Here is a 22952-nt window from a genome sequence, read left to right as displayed (position 1 = left end):
TTCAAAATTGGTGTCACTTCATGCTTTTCCTGCAATGGATGCATTATTGCGGAATTTTTCAAATCAACATGTCCCCAAAATATCCTATATGTTTTAATAGTGCCGTCTTCCTTACATTCTAACATTCTGTTAATAGCTTTGGCTTGTCTGTGGATTGTCTATGTGAATTAGGCCTCGATAAAGCTTGTTTTCTGTAAGACGGAATTACATCATTTACAAAACATAGAGATAGAACTGCAGATTAAAAACTTAGAAACTAAGGAAATATGTTTAGAAGTCTTTTAGTATAATTAAAACAGCAGAACATATTCACAATTGAAATTATATTTTATTGCATATTTTCTTCTAATAAAATAATCCTGAGATTAAGAAAAAACTACAACTCTAGCTTGCCTAAGTGTTTTGTTTTTTTTTGGGGGGGGGGGGGGGGGGGGGGGGGGGGGGGTGCGGTTTACTTAAGGATGTAACCTTAACATAATTTGTCCCCAAATGACCTCTTGGTTTTGCTATAGTCCATTTTTGTGCTTGGAATGGAAATGGAATAGTCAAAAGCAATTTTTCGATGGTTTAATACATTTAATGCTTTTAAAATTGTTTGCGCAATAAAATATACAAATAAATAACGGTGTTATATGCAGAATACAATATAAAAATTCTGCTATATAAAGAATTCAGCATAAACATTTTGCCATACATAGAATTCAGTATAAATATTTGATATCACTTTCTATTTTAAAACAAATGATGATTAAAATAATAAAAACTTGATTAAACAAAGTATGACAGGGCAATATATGATGTATGTTATGGAGTACTGATAAAAAAATACTATAAGTAGATATTATCCAGTATACAGATTAAAATTGGTTACATTTCTTCAAAATGCTAATACTTGTCTGTCTACTGCTATTGAAATATAAGGATACACAGAAACTTCTCACAAGCATAGATTCTTTTCTTTCTTTTTTTGTGAGAAACTGTTTCCTGGAAATTGTGTCATTTTTTCAAATAGTAGAGTGCAGATTTGTTAATTTCACTATTCATTATGTTCATATATCAACAACAGATTTGGTCAGTGGACTATTGGTGGTTAGAGCTTCTTGCCATTGAATATTGTCAGTTAGCTGCTGGGTAAAGACAGAGCAGGATATACTTTTGTTAGTCGGTCGTTTGATATCTATTGTCGGTCAGAAAGTCAGCCAGACTTGTAAATGTCACAAACCCCAGTCTGTTACTATGAAAAGAATGGGACTTTGATGAGAATATAGTGACCGTCCTCTATCTTCGCGGAAGAGACATTAAACTACCAATGCTTTTGTGCGTTCTATGCTTCAAAGCTTAAATTTTTCAGATTTACTAACGTTAGCCTGCCAATATGTTGACTTAAACGGCACATGTTAAAGCTTAACAGCCTCGTTAACCCGTATCTAAAAGTCAAATTCAAAAGTTAACATTCGATAAGGATGCCTTGTGAACAAGAAACTGATTTTGTATAGAAACACTAAATTGCAGTTTGAAGTATAGTATATATATATATATAATCGTTTCAAACAAAGACAAAGAAAGAAAATTAAAAAGTTTTCAACCGCAATCACTTTCCTCAAGACTGACTTGTCTAAAGCGGTTCCACTGTTTTCATCCAAATACTGGTTGGTACCGTGTTGATGTCAATTGTGACTTTAAAACTATTACATGGTATTGCATTTAATAGCATATTTCTTGAAAGCTCGCATTTTCATTGAAACTGTTAGAACTTAGTTATGTTACCTGTGACTAAATGATCTCCATTGGCTACCAGTGAAGTACAATGAGCATTACATAATTCATAAGGCAAACTTTATTTTCGGTATCGGAACATTCAATCATATTGTCGAGATTGAGAATGATGTCCGGACTTGGAATCATAATCTTGGATCATGCTAAACTTCCCAGTCAGAACTTCCCTTTCCCTTCTTTGGGAAGGACAATAAAGTTTTTGGAAAGGGTCATGTACTCGTTTGGAAGGGTCATTTACTCTTTGACAGGTGCCATTTGCTCTTTAAGGATGGTCATTTACTCCTCTTTTGGAAGGGTCCTTACTGATGTCGCAAAAACTTATTCTTTGTGCATGTACAGTTGGTGTTATATACGAATGTAAATAATAAGCAATAAAATACGATCAAACTTATCCCTGTATTTCTACAATAAAAACTGTAAGAAATAACTTATTGTCCATTTTTTTTTTCAAAATTGATTTATTATATATACATTTCAGTAGTACAATACAATGCAAACATTGCATTAGCATAACATTTACCTTATTGCAAAACTAAGTTCTAATAATGCAAAAATTATCTGCATTCGTCGTGCGTATGAAACTGCCGTTATGCGATATTTATATTACCAATGTTATGGTAAAAGGTATTATCTGGAAAAAACACATGCGTTTTCAATTGTAACAGCAGTCACATGCCTATCCTGTAACATGTGAATTACCAATTCATAGTAAGTATCCAATCTTTCTAGTTGAACTACAGTAACAATGATTGAAATGTTGATAATCACGTGATCAATAGAGAACACACAAAGTTACTGAATTAATTAATTCTGTCTTTAATGTATTTTGCATTCCTAAAATTTGAGGAAATTAAACATTAGAAATCAATTTTGTTTCAATTGGGGCCTTTCAAAGCTTGCAAAACCCGTCTAGTTGAGAAAGTGAACTTAGAAATGTTTGAAACTGAAGCAGACTCAGTCAAACCAAATTTGATCAATAATTTTCCTAAAGGTTTATAAAATAATAATATAAATTAAGAGTCAACATAATATGATGCAGTTGCTATATTGATTTGTTAACGTTTAATGCTTTAACATATCATACAGTCATAAAATTAAAAAGTCATATCACATCAAAAGACAAAAGGTAAGTGTAGACTTCCCGGAAGCACAGAGCACCCCAAACACAGCCATAGAACCGTGCATCGCGAAGTAGACCCACAACAAAAGAAGCTGAAATGGAAAAAAAATGTGGACGGTTTGCTTCAAAATCAACAACAAGTACAGTTTTATCATGCAACAGAGATAGATATATGAAAAATACATACGTCAATCGATATACAAAATCTAATGTATATGAACATGTTTCGCATCAGTGCTTACAAAAGTACTGCAGAAGTCGTCATCCTTACCAGATTGTCTTCATTACTCACGTGTTATTTAAAGGCCTCAGTAGTTTTTTTGCGAAATTTAGAAAATAATATTTGTTATAAATTACCAAAGAAAAGTAAACGCAAAATGAGCAAGTTGATTTCGGATTAAGTCTTTAAATTTAAAACAAAGAATTTTATAAGGGTATTTTCCATTGTTAATTTCTGCCATTGGTGAATCTGACAGTAATTCAAATGACAAAGATAAAGTATGAAAATTCTCAGATATTTTATTCAAAAGTATAACTCCTTAATATAAATATTTTAGGAAATGACTGAATAATTTGAATCCGCAACAGAATGAGGCACTGGAGTCTATCTAACGTGACGCATTCATAACCATATGCGAACAAATGTTTAAGTACTTTTGTGATAAGATACTTTGACAACTTCAAACACAAAAAATAAAACACCAATACTTCTTCCAACTACGAAATTTTTTCTTTGCAAAATCATCTGAATATAATGCCAATCAACCGCGATGACGTAACGTTACAATAGAAACATTTGCATTTGTACATACAAATTATTTCGTTACTTATTATTGGAGGATTTAAAGGCAAATAGTTAGCACACAAATTATCAAATCCTAAAGAATGTAATTATGACTCAGAATTTTATCAAACGGTTTATTGGTTTTAAAAACTTTGAAATTAAATAATTGATTGAACCATAATTTGTTTTAAAACAATTTTAAAAAAGAAAAAGTAATAAGAATATGATCCACAACAGGAAAAATTGTTTACTTATTTGAGTCCATTCATTTCTTCATGAAAATATTCTGAAATACATAGTAGTTGAAATACATAGTAGTTTAAAATAAAATAAAAACAAGAACAAGAACAAGAAACGCGAAAATTAATGACATGAAGGATAAATATAACAGGAATGGATAAGATAACAGGAAATGATAAGATATCATAATACAAAATATATACAGAAAAAGTACCGAAACATAAGGTCAATCGACTATTTTTCACAACTTCATCAAACCACGCAACATATGATCAAATATACATGAACAAATATTTTCAATTAAAAATGTTCATTATATTTCTATTCAAAATAACAAATTTCATTTTCATCTTTAAATATTAGCTAATAGTTATTAAAAATGAATGGTGATGGAAAGTTCAGCAGTTTACCAGTTTAAGACAGTATCTCCCGATGAATCCGCATGTCTAAAAAAAAATTGGAAAATCTTACATGTATATCAAAAGATCTGAGGTTACTTTTGACAAACTTGTATGACTTTTTACATGTATATATTTGAATGAATCCGGTTGCTTCTTACCCTACCCAAAACATTTTCAGTATGGAAAAAATCTAGTATATACAATTATTTAGTGACAGTAACTACATTTATTTTTTAAAATCAAACATTTCTGTTTAAAGTACGACAGATATACAAATGTCTATATATTTCTCAAAAGCAAAACCATCTACATTGGTGTATGCAAAACTACATAGTTACAAGCGTTTGATATTTAAGTGCAGAAACATATGACCACGAGAAAGGCAACTCTAAGTGTCCGAACTAAAGAAGAAAAATATCTTAATTGTAGGAAACCTATTTATGCTATTTATAAGCTATTCCCGCTTGCCTCCCACTTTTAATAAGTAAGCAATTGCTTTCGTATATGGGACACGTGATGTGAACGGAACGACAATGATTACAACGAACTAAAATTATCAACTACGCAAACTTATACGAGTAATGTAATGGTGAAACCGAAAAACACTGAAAATGTTAAATATCCGTATCTTTCTTCTTCTCCCAACATAAGATACCTTTGGAGGATAAAAACTGGATAAATATTGTAATTGAATGGACAGAGATAAACGAAATTGAGATAGTAGTTGCTAAAATATTAAATTACACGAAACAGAATAAATCGCAACGATTCAATTAATTTGAATCTACGCTGGTGACAAGGTATACTACCTCCTTAATACTATATATTTTGACATTCGGTCACATATGTTAAGAAGCAATACTACAATTTACACTAAACATATTCCAAATTCAAACCAAGATTCTAAAAATTTCAATAATATCCAATTCTTAAGAGCATAACAATATAATACAAATAATAATAAAATATAATATTATTTTGCAACAAACAAATTCTTGAGCTCTTTCAATCACTATTACATTCAAAACTCCGGACAAATTATTATTTGTAATTCGTTCAGTCTTACATATAAAAGATACATGGTATTTACATGGATAGCAAACAAACCAGTGCAAAAATAGAATGTAGTGAATTGTCAGTTAGCAAAACACATAAGATATTTATGTGTAAAATCAACCTTCATATGTCAGGTACATAGATATTATTTTGCATTTACACGAAATAATAAAATTAGTCACAAAGATATTTAAAAGTTATCTTTAGAATAAACAAATGTGCATCTGCAAGTTTGAAATTCTAATTCAAGGCGTTCAGCTTACTGTAAAACCAACAACATTTTGATTTTACTTACAGGATCTTGGAATCAATATTTATTTATTACTTATACACTTGAAGTATTAGAAATGCACATGTCTATCACAATCGAATACATTCTTTTACGCCACTACACTGCAAAAATGAAACACAAGTAACTGTTTCATAAAAAATCGTTTATTTTATTAGTTCCGAAACTAGAGTTTTATATCTAACAAGAGTTTTATATCTAAACATTGGTAAAAACATAATACGTACTAGATTAAACACTGCACTGACGTCAGGTATATTCAACAATAAATATATTTGGTGCTGGTAATTAGGATACAGAAGTTGGACCCATGAATCAAAATTAAGTTATGTGGTATCCTCATAAGCAAAACCTAAAGATATAAATATATAGGAGCGGAATATAAACAGATGTATGAAGCGTTTCAAATTTGCAATAGGAATGGAAATTATATCACTTCTGCATGGCTATGTACGTTTTATAATCAAGTTTGTCTTTCAGCTACACCTATGATAAGAGATTTCAGTAAACCTTGGAATAAAATATAGTGCAGGGACAATCTGATCGTATTTTACCTATATGTCCCCGACGGCTAATGGCATTTGACAGATTTTACACGTTTTGGTACGTTTACAGCGTATTGCGAGATCCAGTGCATCTAGTACGCTTAAATATCTGTAGTTGAATCAGAAGTCATTTGATTCTTATCACCCAGTGCCGATTCTGATGCATTTCCTTTGTTGTCATCTTTTTCAGGAAGATCATTCTCTTTGTCGGAAGAAGGAGGTGCATTACTTTTCTCTACGTCTGTTCTATGTTGTCGTAACCGATCCGCAATTTTCTTCTGACCCAAATCTTCGGCTAGTTTTAAAGGAGTTCGGTTCTCCTCATCTGTCATAAACTGATCGAAGTCATTACTAAGTAATAACTCGATGGCCCTCAAGTTGTCATTTCTGACCAGATCGTGAAGCAACGTTTGCTCTTTCCCAAAAAAGTCTGGTTCCCTTCTAAGAAGTTCTCTGATAACCTCTGATGAAGAATTGATACATGCTATGTACAATGGACTTTGACCATTTGAATTTTTCAGATGGAGATTAGAAGTGCTATCTCTGCACAACGCCAAAGCAATTTCTTTGAAGACTCTTCTGCTGTTTTCATCTTTCTGTGTTACAGATTTTGTTATCGCTATGTGCAATGGAGTATTGCCTGACATATCAGGAAGCATTTCATCTCCATTTTCTTTCGCTATTTTCATAAGCTTTTCTGCAACTCTGCTTTTACCATTGTGAACAGCGTATAGAAAAGGCGTTCGTTCTTCACTGTCTACATTGACAGGGACCTTTTTCGATAAGAGAATATCAATAAGATCTTTATTTTGTTTGAAAGCTGCTATATGATATAAAGATGTCCCTTTCAAACTCTTTTGGTTCGATGAGGTAAAACGCTTTTCCGCTTGTGACGGATCGTGCCAAAGTATCTCCCGTATAATATCAGTACAGCCTTCAAGTGCAGCTAAATGGATCGGAAAATATCCGCTAGAGTCAGGTAAACTCGCTTTTTCTAGTAAGAAGTTTAGAAATTTTGTTTCATCTGTCTGTCGTTCAGAAGTATCAGTCTGACTGCTTTGGTGAAGATGATCAACAGATGATGACTGCTGTTTCTGAACCTTGTCGTAGGCCATGAGTATCATTTGAGAATTTATTTGTCCACCATTTGTGAGAATAAAATCTGCCATTTCATGAGAGCCTACTGCGCATGCAATAAGCAAAGCTATAAATAGCTCTTGTTGCAAGACGTTAGGATATTTCTTTATTTCTTGATAGCATTGCCTTGCTAAGAATGTGACCTTTTCATTACGCCATAATAAGAATGACGAAAGTCCGATTTCAGTGTTCACTTGTGTAAGATCAATAAACTTGTATTTTACAAGTTCCGAATCAATTCTTCTCAAAGGTGTTGTCAGAAGAGTCTTCAGATATTCCTGTTCTCTGTTGGCTTTGATGAAAGCTGAACAAAAGCCTTCGTTTTCAAAAATCTCATATTGGAAAACAGAATGGTTTTCTAAGAATCCAGACTGTTTTTCACCATTTAAGGGAAGGTCTGACCCTAACGGATGTAGGTTACCTGGAATGACAAAGACTGCTATTCTCAAACTCAGTTGATCGAAACGCGATGGCGGCAGCCTGATATCTACTTTTGACCCTTCTACTGTCTGATTTGCCAGGTTTGTTGTACTTGCGTGAGGTTCAGATGAAATTTTAATGTATGTTTTAATGAAATCTTTGTCACAAAGTGAAAGCACTGCTGTGGGGTTTCTTTCAAACGCTATCAATCCAACAGCATCTCGAACCACATCATGACTAAATTGGAACCTTTCTTCTAAATCTAATCGTATGAAACCCGCTTTGTGCACGTGATTGTACAATACCTCCCGCATCTTTCGCAGGTGGTCCTGTGGCCGATATTGAAGTTTCAGGATAGGATCTTTGATATCAAGTGGTGTTGCCTGAACAGACTGTTCGAGATCTCTAGTCCTAATAGTTCTATTCAGTTGTGCCCAAAGTACAAAAAATGCTATATAGACGTCATCATTTCGACATATTTCGGATACACATTTCAATATATGTTTCATTGGTTTTTCAAAAAACTTGATTCCGCCCCGATATAAGTACGCATTACTTGCGAACAGTCTTGCACATTCTGGAAATCCTATTGTGAAAGCCGGACCAATCTCTTGGAGCTCAAGTTCACTGATTCTAATGAGGAGGTCAGCATGTTTTTTGTTATCTTTCAAAAAGTATGTTTCGCCTATTTTACTTCTAGCATATTTAAAGTGATTATGTAAAATTGTTTTTTTCTCATTTGACGAAAGTTTGTAAGAAAAGAGTGTACAGATATTTGTTTCCGTAAAGAGTGCATCAAGAAACAATTTTTTCATTGCTTCTTTAAGAATGTACGTTCTCGACGTTATTACAACATATCGAGGAGTTTCCGGACATTCTTGCACCCACTTTGCAATTGATGGTAATAGTTTTTGCCATTTTCTGCATTCTTCCTTATCAAATACACCAGCACCAAACATATCATCTATCAACACAGCATCTACATTAGGGTTGTCAAAAGTGATATTTTCCCAGTCAGCCCTAGATGACACTTTTTTGAAAGCAACGTTTGACACCCCTGAAACAAGCTTTTTTGCCATTGTTGTCTTCCCCTCTCCTGGAGCTCCATTCAAAACAATTATTTTGTTTTCCAGTAGCAACTGTCTTGCCTCATGGTACTGCTTTGTTTTCACAAAATATTCATCTGCCAAAACGTCTCTAACTTCCTCCTGACTATGTGCTGTAAAATATAATTGATTGAGTTTTCGTCAATATAAAGTTTAATATTTATATAAGAACAACAGCCTTGATTGGTATGTGTATCTTTGATGTGTATAGCAACATAGCACATACATTTTTACTGCTTTAGCGTCGTTTAAACATGTTTGATGTTGCTATGTCTTTTGAATGTAATACTATGTCCTTGTGTGATGGTTCATTCAATACGTTACGATTTAACGTATCGATATAAGCTGATTTAACTGGCAACTATTTTGAGATGGTTTTGAAATGTTAGAAAAATAGAAATCCGTACAAAAACAAATGCGAGTGGTTTTCATCACTTTATATTTGTGATGCTTATTCCCATGAGTTATTGACAATCACTTTGTGTAACCTTAATGCAAATATTCCAACACGATTTGTTTTAAAAACATGAATGCAAGAAAATTTACATTTAAAAAAAGTAGTTGTTACCATTTTAACCTTTATTATAAATATTTTAAATTTTTATCCACAATATGAACTTGACCGTTATGCTGTAGATAGAGAGCTCGAGTAGCCAATTTATCAAGATAAGAAAAATCACTTTTTAAATATTACAATTCATACAAAGATATATAGCTATTGTTTATATTTTAGAGGTATTGAAAAAGTAATACAACTTTAATGCCTTATTGTACAATTAAGGTAGGAGCGTCTTTTGCCTTAATTTACCAAAAAAAGGAAAGAGCATTTCCTTTAACTTTTTTCAACACTATTGCAAATGTTGTTTAAAGGCTCATAGTGACTTTGTTCAGAATGCGGCTGCGACATTTTTGTTGCGACCATATCTAAAATAGGAAAAATGGAAACTAAATCTTAGATAATTATTTTCTTACATAGTTGCCAAAGGTTTGATTATTAGGGTTATTTAGTTACGTATTATTGAATGTATTGTTTTTAATTACCTCCCTGGCGCTAATATAAGGACGTGTGCAATACTGAAAGAAGTGTTTTTGTAACCATCACAAAATGTACACTCTCTACTTGGACAGCTGGATTATTTTGTTTTCAGCATAGAATTAAAAGCCTTACGGGACTTTACATAAATTTGGTGATTGTTGACTGAATGTTGAATGGTGTGCCATTCCTAATGCTTGTTTTATTGCGGTCATTTCTTTGACGCATACCCATTTATCCACGTGAAGTGCTTTATGTGTTGCTGTATTTTACGAATTTCACTTTTTCTGTTATTCTTTTACCCTTGTGGTCTACATTTATTTTGTTGTAAGTAGCTGCAACGAGATTGTCCGAAATTTAAAAAAACAGTACCGAAAGGAAGATCATTCAAAACCTATCACGACTATTTTTGTGTTCAAAACTTGTTCTTATTCATATTTTCCATAACTGGGCGGCAGGGAGGTGCTCCGTGGCCGAGTGGTCAAGGTCGCTGACTTCAAATCACTTGCCCCTCACCTTTGTTGATTCGACCCTCACTTGGACGTTGAATTCATCATGTGAGGAAGCCATCCGGCTGGATTGCGGAATGTCAGTGGTTTTACCCAGGTGCCCATCCGTAATTAAATAATTCAATTCACAAAGGGCACTTGGGGATTTTCTCCACCATCAAAGCTGGAAAGTCGCAATATGGTCTTTAATGCATTGCGTCGGTAAACCGTAAAACCCAATAGAAACCAAAAAAATCTTCCATTGTGAAAAGTTATTTTTAAGTTCTTTTTTTCCTAACAAGGAAAATGAAATCAAGCAAGTAAAGAAAGATAGTTCAAAAATAAACTTAATTTTTACTTTTGGTTCTTTTGTAGTCACATTTTTATCGTGAACCTTTTGCTTGGATTCTTATAAGAAGTTGTAAACGTTTTAACCAGGCTGATAGAATTGTAAAACTATTTAATACAAGACAGCCACATCAGCTTTAATTCGCTCAACTGACCTTGAATAGAAGTATGAAACACTGTATCATGAATTGGATTGTATCGTGTTTGGTACGAAATTCATTACTGCTAATTGCGCAAGACAATAAATGTGGATTTTTTAGCTGTGTGACCTTGACTTGAAGATATGTCTTTAAAAATGTTTCAAGACACATCCATTTCACTGATATCAGCTATATTCAGCATGAAAACAATGTCGCAGATAAATGAATAAAATCGCATTCTGAATAGACATGTTAAAGTACATACCAGAAAGTCATCTACGGTACCCATAGAGTAAAATCAAAACATTTTTCATTTGAAACATCCGAACATCCGAGCGGCATCATACAGTCATTAAAATAACTTTATATAAATCTTCTCTTATAAACTCAATTTCTGTCCACTCTTGGTTTTAGTACAGGCCTCTAAGACCTACTACACTAATAAATTCCATCCTACACCATGTTTTAGTATATGTTCTATGACACCATCTATTTGATCTATTACAAAACATGCAGTTGTGAGCTTGTCTGATATCACTTTCATGTCAAGTCAAGAGTTTACATCATTCTTTCAATAACATGGCAAGAAATTTAGGGAATATAAGAATCTCATGTAAGTGATTAGGCAAAGTTAGGATTTTATACTTTTTCTGGAGGCCTATTCGAACTAACTTTAGATAAATTCATAAAAGAATGTTTCAAAACGGGTAAATTTTGCTGTATTTCGAGTTTTGGTAGTCAAACACAACCAACTGCAGATTTTTAGCTCCAATGGTCCATTTCTAGCTCAAGTGGTCCAGAGAAATGAGCAAACGGAACAATTTAAACAACATTGAGAGAAGACTATACAGGGAAGTTACAGACCAACTTTGGTGAAGATTCGTCAAGTAGTTCACCAGCAGAAGCAATCAGAACTGTTATATTTCCATCTTTTCAGATGGTTCAGCACAACTTTTAAAATATGTTATTGGTACTGTTTAGGCTTTTAGCTTGAATTTTGCCTTGGGCGTTTCCATTACTCCTACTTACATTGCACTGGGTTTGTACAATCACCCCTTGGGTATGGTGCCTGCTTTTTAACTTTGTCTTTTGGCAATGTTTATGATATACAGGCTCCGTAACCTCAAATCCCCGTTCTAAGTTCCAGTTTCTTTAGTTCCGCCCATTGTTTTCTCGTTTAAGGCAAACTCATTATTTTAAATGGGGACCATACGCCTCTTTTCATGGAATTACACACTACTGCATCATTAAATGTTCCATGTGCACTGCCGTATTAACGTGTCTGCGGATGTCTCTAAATTATTTTTGGTACTTGTAACATGTGTTAATGTTGATTTCTGGGGCTAGAGGGCGTGGACGGCAGCATGCATTTCCTCTACCGTCAATGAACAGGCTCGTGCTGTGCTGCTGAGATTTCACTGTTTCTATGAAACCTATCTATTCATACAAATTTATTTAATGAATTTCTCTCTCCGCATCTTACCTATCCATCGAAAACAACTTTTAGAAACAATTCAGTTGAAATCAGGACCATTACATGGAACCCGATCCAACTAAGAAAATGGTCGCTCACACCTATTTGTTGTTTTTACATAAGGAAGTTATTACCGTTTTTCGAATGTTACTGGTACTGGATTTGGCGCAACATATGAGTGGCACATCGATATTTGAAAGCATAGATTGGGTCAAGGAAATGTCATTTTATCAACAGTGGTCAGACATTTTCAAAGTATGGATCCAATATATAAAGTAATAAATCACCAAGGAACTTGACTGATAATAAATATTGCATTACACATAAATTTCATAGAAAAGGAAAAGTCAAACTTTCTGTATGTGTCACACTATCATCGTAAAAAGTAATACAGTTTGGCACTTTTTTATTAAATGAGTTTATTCTTCAATATCAGACAAGTTTGAGAAGATAATAAATATTTGTTTGTAAGTGAAACATGTGAGTTAAATATGTAATTTCTAGAAGGTTAAAATATTGTTTACTCATACCTTGTGCAATACAAGAAACTTTTGGATTACACTGTGATCGTTTAGTTATATACTAGTAAATTCGTGTTTTTCTACTATGTTCAGTGAATCGCTGTCTCAGAATTTTCTAAAACAAAATCCAATGAACATTTTTTCTTATTTGAAAGGGCCTGATCATAAAGATATAGGAAAACTGTTTACAAACACATTAAAAAATTACCTGTAAATGTAAGCTTGTTCTTAATATCTTCCAGTTGTTCCTTCATATCACTTTGACCTACATCCACGGTTTGAAACATTTCAGTAACCGTTTTATCCATGTCCTTTATTTGTCCCAAATCATCTCGAAGATCTTGGATCTCTCTCTCAAGCTCATTTTCCCGTTCAGTATCGAAAGGAGCATGTAATACTTTGTCAATCATTTCACAGATATTAGGGATTGTATAGAAATGTCCAAGCTGTAGAAATATCTGAAACGATGATATATTTTATTTGAATAGTTTAATGTGTTGGTATAAACAATTAAGGATGTACGAGTGTTGTTTTTTTTCGGGATATCCGCCATTTTTAAAAATGTTTCTTCGAATATTCTTCTTTTTTTTTCAAAAAATTGCTAAAAATATTGTTAGATAATTAAAATATGGCTAACAATGTACCATTTAACCAAACAGATTTAACTTGTTGCGAAAACAAATGTTTGCCTTGCCTAAAATTAACGTAAGATGTATAATGGGGTAGGGGTCGGTAATTTCAAATACCTTAATTAAAGTAGATCAGGTATTGTTCTGATATTTTTTGACAGTTATATGTAATTATAAGTTTCATTTGAAATAAAGGTTTCTAACATAGCACTTTCTATTATTGAGGAAATACAAATTAAAACCAAAAAAAAAAACTAAAAATATCAAATTTCACAAGTTTTTAAGTTTTTTCTCTAAATAAATATCTTAGATGCACGGTGATCCCAACTTTTTTTCTTTCCATTTTGAAGCATTTTTGAATGTCATGAAGTTGCTAAATGTTTTTAAAATCTTAACGGCAGAATTTTTTGTAGATTTAAATACGTTTTTTCCATTGAAAGTAAGGTGTGTTGGGTAATTGTGTCAACATGTAAAAATGAAAGAGATTTGTTAGTGACAATTATGCTTATACAATATTTTACTGATATCAACTTGAATTCATGGTAACTTGTAAGACCTGAAATCCCTATAACATTAACTGGGATGTTATATGTTTTATAAAGTACCACCAATTTTTATTTTTTTACAATATTTCAGAAATGATTAAACAGTGGGTGAAGAAATAAAATTAAAACGAGTCCTGTGTTTTTCTTCTCTTGTTTGTCTTATAAACTAATGTTCTTCAAGCTCAACGAGTATGAAAAAAATCTTAATGGTAGAAACAAAAACAACCCCACACCCTTAAAGAGTGAAATGTTTATTCTATCAAATATTGTATGGCTGAGTGCGAAGTATTTAAGATAACTAGAGAACTGTGTCCTATTTACTCAGTACTTCTATATTGTTATAATTATTGCATTGTTTTGGTTACTGTGGACGCATTCTCAGTCTACATGTAAACGAACTCATATTTCCTTGTAGTGTATAGTATGGTCTTACACAATCCGTACACTATAGGGAAGCAGTTTATAAACACGGAAAAATGGACATAATGCTTACTTTAATCAAATGTTTGTAAAATGTTTAAGTAAGTTTGTCAACAGGGTATACATAGCGAAAATTGTACAGCACAGTGCATGTTTGGTGACTTGCCCTTCTACAGGTAGTCACTGGACTTTCCTATTTGAAGGTGAAGTGACTAATAAAGTGGAAAATAAAATATGTTTTAAGATCCTTTGGAAGCCTAGAATGCAAACAAGCACAATAAAAGCAGACTTGGTTAGACTGAGTCTGTTCATGAAAAGTGCAACACCTATAGCGCCCCCTGGCACCGGCTTAAGAGAAACTCTATCATACAGGTATATAATGGACTCCATGATCCCAAAGGAACAGAAAATATTATAACACCGAATCTAAGTACGTGGAGACTTTTTACAGCCGCCAAACAGCACTTAAAAATTGCTGTTCGAAGACTCTGGGTTGCTTTTCTCCTAAATCCTACAAAAAACGGTCGGAGGTAGTAAAATTGCGTCGTGTCCTGAAAAGTTAGGCCCTTGACTCTCTGACATCAGTCAAGTTGTTGAGTACATTCGTGTGATTATACCTTAGAATGTACCTATTTACATGTTTTACTTTATCTGATATTGTATTTTGTCACTAATATTACAGCCTTTCTCGGTGTGGCATATTCATTTAGGTAGAGGTGTGGGGGCAGTTTTCAGGGGCATGCCTGCACGTTCATGTGCGCTGCTGCGGTTTGCGGTGTAAGAAGACTGCGTTTTTGGAGCGTGGTATACCTTTTGCTTTTTTTAGCAACTTGTCTGCTATCTCTTTTCACTACATTTTCTTTTTGCGGGTCTTCATTAAAATGCAGGGTTATCTGGCTGTGTTTTGGGTGATCCGCGAAATCTATCAAAACCTTTTTTAGTTTTTTTTTCCGTACATCTACCTAAACACTATAACTTTTTAGACATACACTTTCTATCAGAATTTATCCATTAAATGTACTGACTTCATCAATATATCTTTTATTTTCGGGATAGGCGTGACGGCTAGAATGCACTTTACTGGTACGCACTTCCTGCTAAGATTGTAAAAGGCAGGGTGTGCTCGTAAAAATCATTTAAATAAATTGTACAATAACCTATTCATTAAAGAAAAAAGGAAAAACGGCCGGGGGCGTGGGGGCGGTAGCCCCCATAAGAAAAAATGTGGAGTATTTATTGAATGTGCGTACCGGTAAAGTGCAGGTGTCCCGGCGTGACATTGTTTCTTAATATTTTATAATCTCTGAAATTTCGATTTCCTGTTATTAATATGAAACGTCAGAAAAGAAATGTTATATTCAATTACAATTAGTATATACGAATTATAAAACGGATGTACATTTTGTATATTAAAACTGTCATATAAGTCTAGATCAATATGTTAATCTCTTCACCACATCAGAAATAATGAAGCAAAATATAATAGTCACCCTTGTGAGTTCTCCCCAAAATTCCCAGAAATCCTTTTCAGATAACCCTACGCTAGTATCAGAGAGGTCATTGATCTGAAATATATAACAAATGCATTTATGGAAAGGTATTTTGACAATGTGCGTGAAATTAGCCAGAGCAGCCAGAGCAGCCAGAGTAGCCAGAGTTCAGCCAGAGTTCGGCCAGAGTTCAGCCAGAGTAGCCAGAGTTCAGCCAGAGTTTAGCCAGAGTAGCCAGAGAAGTCAAAACTCTGGTTACTCTGGCTAGCCAGAGTAGCCAGAGTTCAGCCAGAGAAGTCAAAACTCTGGTTACTCTGGCTGGCCAGAGTAGCCAGAGTTCAGCCAGAGTTCAGCCAGAGAAGTCATAACTCTGGTTACTCTGGCTGGCCAGAGTAGCCAGAGTTCAGCCAGAGTTCAGCCAGAGAAGTCATAACTCAGGTTACTCTGGCTGGCCAGAGTAGTCAGAGTTCAGTCAGAGTAGCCATAATTCTGGTTACTCTGGCTAGCCAGAGTAGCCAGAGTTCAGCTAGAGTAGCCAGAACTTTGGTTAGTTACTCTGGCTGGCCAGAGTACCCAGAGTTAAGCAAGAGTTCATCCAGTATCCAGAACTCTGGTTACTCTGGCTGGCCAGAGTAGCCATAATTCAACCAGAGTAGGCAGAGTTTCTAGATTTTTAACATGTTCTGGCTACTCTGTTCAGCCAAAGTAGCAACAGTAGCCCGAGTCACCAGGATATCATTTGCTCTGGTCACTCTGACTGTTTCTAACAGAGTAGCTAGAGAAGCTAGAGTTTCTAGGATTTTAACATGTTCTGGCTACTCTGATCAGCCAGACTAGCCAGTGTAGCCAGAGTAACCAGGTACCATGTATTTTCAGTCTTAGCTAAGTTTAATTATGAAACTTAATATGTCATTTCTATCTAAATAGCGTATTTAAAACTGAATTTCAAGTTAATAACTATTTTCAAGTGGTTAATTAAAGTAGCTCTGGTTACTCTGGCTAGCCAGAGTTTCTAGGGTTTTAACATGTTCTGGCTACTCTGGTCAGCAAGAGTAATCAGGTCCCGTGTTCGCAAAACATTTTCAGTCTTAGCTGAATTCGATCTTGAAACTTAGTATGTTATTTCTTTCTAAATAGCATGTTTAAAACTGAATTTCAAGTTAATAACTATTTTCAGTTAGCTATTTATAGTAGCAAGAGAAGCCGGAACTCTGGTTACTCTGGCTGGCAAGAGTAGGCAGAGTTCAGCCAGAGTAGCCAGAAGTCTGATTACTCTGGCTGGCCAGAGTAACCAGAGTTCAGCCAGAGTAACACGACTTTATTAGGATTTTAACATGTTCTGGCTACTCATACCAAAGCAGCGTAACATCAATGTTTGAAACTTAATGGCAGACACTAGAACATAGAAGAATACATGCATCCCGATTAATGTTATACAAATAACCATTAATCAAATCATTCACTTTCAGTTTTAATATTGCATATGCCATGTTTTTATGATTTACCTACATATCTGCGATATGTCACATGTTTAATTGTTAAGCGCCCTTGAACGTATATTTTATATTAAATGGGCGCTCAACAAATTTGGATTAGTAATAATAATAATAATAATAATAATTATAATAACGATAATAATCTCATATACTAAGTTTTTTCTGCAATGGATGCAATATGGTGTTACAGTATTCTAATTGTGGGCGAACGTATGTTTTTAGGCAGTTTCTTTAATATTATTGTTATAAAATTGTACACATTTTTGTATAAATCTGAGAGTGTTACTAGCTTTTGAAGATGTAATATTTCAGTAAGTGTTTCAAAGTTAAGACATCACTAAGATATGAAGCATTTTCTGTAGTTTTTAGGTCTTGATTAAGTAATATATATGGTAAGATGATTTTTTTTTTGAGATTCCTATTACTTCGCACTTATCAGGATTGAATTCCATAAGCCAGTTACGTTCCCATTATTCTAATTTTGTCAAATCATCTTGAACTTTGTAAGAGTCTATTAACGAGTCTATGTTGAGGTATATGATAGTGTCATCAGCAAATAAGCGTATTCTGCCTTTAACAGAGTCAGGAAGGTCATTGATAAAATAAAGAAAGAGACAAGGACCCAACACTGAACCTTGAGGAATCCCCTGAAAGAACTGGTAAAGTGTGTGAGCCTTCAATTACTACAGATTGAGAACGGTTACTAAGGAAATTGAATCCAGGATAGAGAGATTCTATCGACACAAAGTTTCACGATTTTATAGAGAATCTTGTCGAAAGTTTTCTAGAAATCCATTACAATGAGACCTGTTTGTTTTCAGATTGGATATTGTCAAAAGTTCCTTCTTTAAAGGATAATAGGTGAGCCTCACAGCTATGTTTGGAACGGAAGCTATATTGGAAAGGTGTGAGAAGATTGTTGACTATTTGGGTTCTCTCAGGGTTGGTTTTTTTTTTGTGTTTTATATATCAAGTGATTCATAAAACGGACTTCTGCCAGAGTAGCCAGAGTTTCTAAGGCTTTAACATGTTGCGAAATGACCCTTTTTTTGTACCCTCAGGGTTTTTTAGTGTTTCATGTATCAAGTGTTTCATCAAACGGACTTCAAAGAATAGTCTTATCATTTAGCAGTCCTATAACTGTTTAATCCGAACACAGTGAGTATCGTTTCATACACATACACAAGTGATACCGAGTTAATACAACATGGAATGTTGATTGTCTGATGGCATAAGGTGACCACAATCAATTTTTGAATGGCATTTTGCGTTTTGATTTCATGCCACAGGTACCTACCTTTTTCCAAGGGTTTAGATGAAATACCGTTATTAAGCCGCTTTAAGTGTATGTGTTCACATGTCAACATTTCGTCAACTTCCACAACTTTAATATGCAAATTTCAGGAATTGGTTGTTGTCAACATGCATGAAAAATTTATTCTCCAATTTCTTTATATTATCGTTATGTCTTTAAGTTAATTTATTTGGTACAAATTCAAGGCAAACACTGAAGTTAAATAAATACAAAACAAGAAGCCTTCAAATATATATTCTTTATTTTTACACTCAAAGTTATATGGAATTCACTGAAATTGTTTATGATATCAGTATAAACTACAGGACATTTGTGGTCCTGAATCGCTTACCTGGACTTTGTGGGATATGACAGTCATAGTAAAAATTCACAATTTGTATATCAGGGGACATGATTTGCTCAATTTTAAGAGAGGCATTCACTAGGCCATGCTACATACAAAATATATATAGTCTGGGCCTAAAGGAAAATAAGACTATTTTTATAGGATTTAAATATTACTCTATTTGAAACTTATAGCCCCAAGGCAGATCCAATATGACCCCGAAGTCCATGATTTGAAATCGAAAGTTTCCGCTTCCGGTATGGCAGCTGTGAAAAAAATGTAAACAAAGAAAAAATTGTAAAATGATATAACTGACGGACGGAGGTCTCTGTGATGTGAACAGATATTGACGGTTATGGTTTAAAAGTAATTTGTGAACCAGTAAGACTTGGAATTCTGAATTCTGAAATTTTGCACTTTAGTCATTTATATCTGTGAAACTCGTGAAATTCGTGAAAACTGTGTATCACCATCTATATATAGAAAAAGCTATAACTAGAGACCTCCCCCGCGCAAAATCTTTGATATCTATACTAATCGAAAAAAGTTTGTAACATTAAAATACTATGAGATGTTCTTGCCAATGCTTCTTGCAAAATACCTAAGCTCTGGGTCTTGCGATACTTGAGAAGATTTTTAAGGTTTCACAATACAAAATGGAATAAGTACCGAGTTCAGTCAAAGAGCCTGACTCAATCTGATAGACAAGACAAAAGTTGATCTTAAAACCTCACACAGTGACAAGAGCTAAAAAATTTAAGTATACTGGTCCAGTGCCTAAATCCGGACACTTTTGGTGGTTTTATGACCATAACTTTGCATTCTGAAACCGCACGTGCATCGCATTTCAAATGTATAATTTTAGGTTCTTTATAAATCTCTTTGCAAAACAACAAAATCGTATATTGCTGATTTCATCATAAAAATGTCATCCGAAGTGGGCCAGTAAAAGCTGTCAAAATCGCCTTCAGAGTGCTTAAATATTCGGACACTATTTCGGTATGAAATGCAACGAATCAGTGCTGCAAAAAATAAAAATGAACACGACTGTTTGCAACAAAGCAGTCAGATTCAGTCCTGTTAATTTTGTATACAGACATCTCCGTTCGATTGAAGTTTTATTACCTGTTAATCACGTGATCATGTGGACAAGTTTCTAATTTAATGTATAACTGCCAAATATAACAGTAATATAATACGCAATAAAATCTATCTTAGCGAAAATTAATGTTTACACACATGCAAGTTCTGTTGATGTCGTTATACTCTTTGACACAACTATGCACTATTATGATGCCGCGTAGATTTTATCTTATGAATTGCTTCCCTTGTCTGCAAAATGCTGGCATTTTCTTCTCTATTGAATTAATTATTATATAACAGAAATCGGTTAAATTTCTTATATAAATACTGAGGGTAGTACAGAAATGTAAAACATATTTTACATAAGTTTTGATCAACTAGGAAAAAGAGTTGTCTGCAACAGGAGTTATTGTTTTCTCATTAAATTAGTACCTCGTCGCACCTCAAATAACCACAGGTGGCAGTAACGTACCTAGGATACAGTATGGATCCATGAGCCATATGCACTTAAATTTACTACAATTATAATGTTTTCTTAGGAAAAAAATGACAAAAAGCCATTTTGAAAAATATTTTGCTCCTGTGACAATGAGCCATGAGAAAGGTGATCAAGAACAGTTTGACATGTGCACTGCTTCCAGGTCCGTATTTTTTTTCAAAGCAATATTTCCTTATCAATGGTTGGCCGCCTTTTCGGCAAAAGATTATTCTTTCAGAAAAACCTTACTTCAAAACCCAGTTCCAAACCGTTTACGCATCATGAGCGAGCAACGGCATACGAAACGATAGTGATTTCTCCACCCGAATAAATCCCACACATTTTTCGCACCGAAGTCTCCCCCGTAAAACAAATCAAGTACACCATGTCAGTTAAAAATAGCTCTGCAAGCAGTCAGAATAGGCTAAATATAGGCTTACAAGACTAAAAATAAGGTTCATTTCTACTTAATTACTTACCAGTTGTTATTTATTTGAATTTGGTAAATAATCCTCGTGAGCCATCGCTGCTTGTTTATATTCGGGTACTCTTTGGATTTTATCGCTACGTTTGAAATACGTAAACTGTCTCCGCCAATGAAAACGTTCTTTACAACCACCGTCTTGTCAACGGCAATCATGGCAGGCGAAGGTAATTTCCGAAAGTGAAAATGTTAAATAGCGAATTTGTAAGTAACAAAGTAGGGTTGAACCTAGTTTTCGGTCTTGTCAGTTTGTGTTTAGTCTGTTATGAACGGTTATATCGTTATTTTAAACTCGCACTGTGAGCTTGATGTGTTTTAGGGGGGAGACTTCGATGCGAAAAATGTGTGGGATTTATTCGGGTGGAGAAATCGCTATCGTTTCGTATGCCGTTGCTCGCTTGTGATGCGTAAACGGTTTGGAACTGGGTTTTGAAGTAAGGTTTTTCTGAAAGATTAATCTTTTGCCGAAAAGGCGGCCAACAATTGATAAGGAAATATTGTTTGAAAAAAAAAATACGGACCTGGAAGCAATGCACATGTCAAACTGTTCTTGATCACCTTTCTCATGGCTCATTGTCACAGGAGCAAATTTTTTTTCAAAATGGCTTTTTGTCATTCTTTTCCTAAGAAAACATTGTAATTGTAGTAAATTTAAGGGCATATGGCTCATGGAACCATACTGTATCCTAGGTACGTTACTGCCACCTGTGCAAATAACTGGCGTGCGCTGTATGACGTCATCCCCCGCAACACACAATGTTTACTTTTAGCGGTGCGGATATTTGAAGGTATTTTTCTCGGGAAATACTAACATTCACACACTGTTGTTGACAACTGGTCATCAAAGCGTTCGTCTGCGTCGATCATGTTCATTCCAGTAAAAAATCACGATCGTAAAGCGTTTTATAATGGTGTCCGAATTATTAAGCACTGTCCGGATTTAGGCACTGGACCAGTAGTGTATGAGGGTCACTCAATATATAATGGTAACTATTAAATATCATTTAATCTGACTTAGTCTTACCTTTTAATTTTGTTCAGTAATGTAAATTGACTTTTCACCATTTTCACACTGTTACGTACGGCGTTCCGTTTGGACAATCGTGACTTTTTATTTAATACTAAACCGCAATGCACGATGGTACGATGACGAAAACGCGATGGCGCGATGACACGATTGATGAAACAACGATGGTACGATTGTAAAAACGCGATGGTACGATGCTGCAATCGCGATTTTGCGATGTCGATGTAATATCGCGTATCAATCATCGTACCATCGCGTTTTCAACATCGTACCATCGCGTTTTCACCATCATATCATCGCGTTTTCACCATCGTGCCATCGCGTTATCATCACCGTACCATCGTGGTTTCACCATCGTGCCATCGCGTTATCATCATCGTACCATCGTGGTTTCACCATCGTACCATAGCCTTCCAGTTAGAAATGCGTAGTCCCGTACACATTTTTTTTTGTCAACAATAGATGAATGTATCTAAATGTATTTTGAGAGAAGAAATTTACCATTTAGATTCTGTTGTTTTCCAAAATGTTCAGTGCTCTGTTCAATAAAACTGTAAAATTGCAATGTGAAAATGAGATTGTATCAAGCTTGTATTTTACTGAAACATGTATTGTACCACTGCGCATGACCTCCGGATGGTGACAATGCGATGGTACGATGATGAAAACACGATGGTACAATGACGAAAACACGACGGTGAAAACGCGATATTACATCGACATTTCACCATCGCGCCAGTGTTTTCACCATTTTCACCACAACCGTTGTTTCATCATCGTGC

The 22952-nt window shown here is 34.4% G+C and overlaps 1 protein-coding gene across 1 annotated transcript in view; it reads right to left on the bottom strand.

The window, feature by feature from the left end:
- Window positions 1–2233: 2233 nt before the first annotated feature.
- Window positions 2234–22952, bottom strand: part of LOC128555160 (uncharacterized) — a 30014-nt gene continuing 9295 nt past the window's right edge. The window contains exons 3-5 of the mRNA XM_053536719.1: window positions 15963–16037; window positions 13087–13336; window positions 2234–8987 (exon numbers count right to left, since the gene is read on the bottom strand). Of these exons, the coding sequence (XP_053392694.1) occupies window positions 6313–8987; window positions 13087–13336; window positions 15963–16037 (3000 nt within the window). The 3' untranslated portion in view covers window positions 2234–6312. The remainder of the gene's footprint in view (window positions 8988–13086; window positions 13337–15962; window positions 16038–22952) is intronic.

This window comes from Mercenaria mercenaria, chromosome 2 (genome assembly GCF_021730395.1).
Source record: "Mercenaria mercenaria strain notata chromosome 2, MADL_Memer_1, whole genome shotgun sequence".
NCBI lineage: Eukaryota > Metazoa > Mollusca > Bivalvia > Venerida > Veneridae > Mercenaria > Mercenaria mercenaria.
This window is presented reverse-complemented; position numbering and strand designations above follow the sequence as displayed.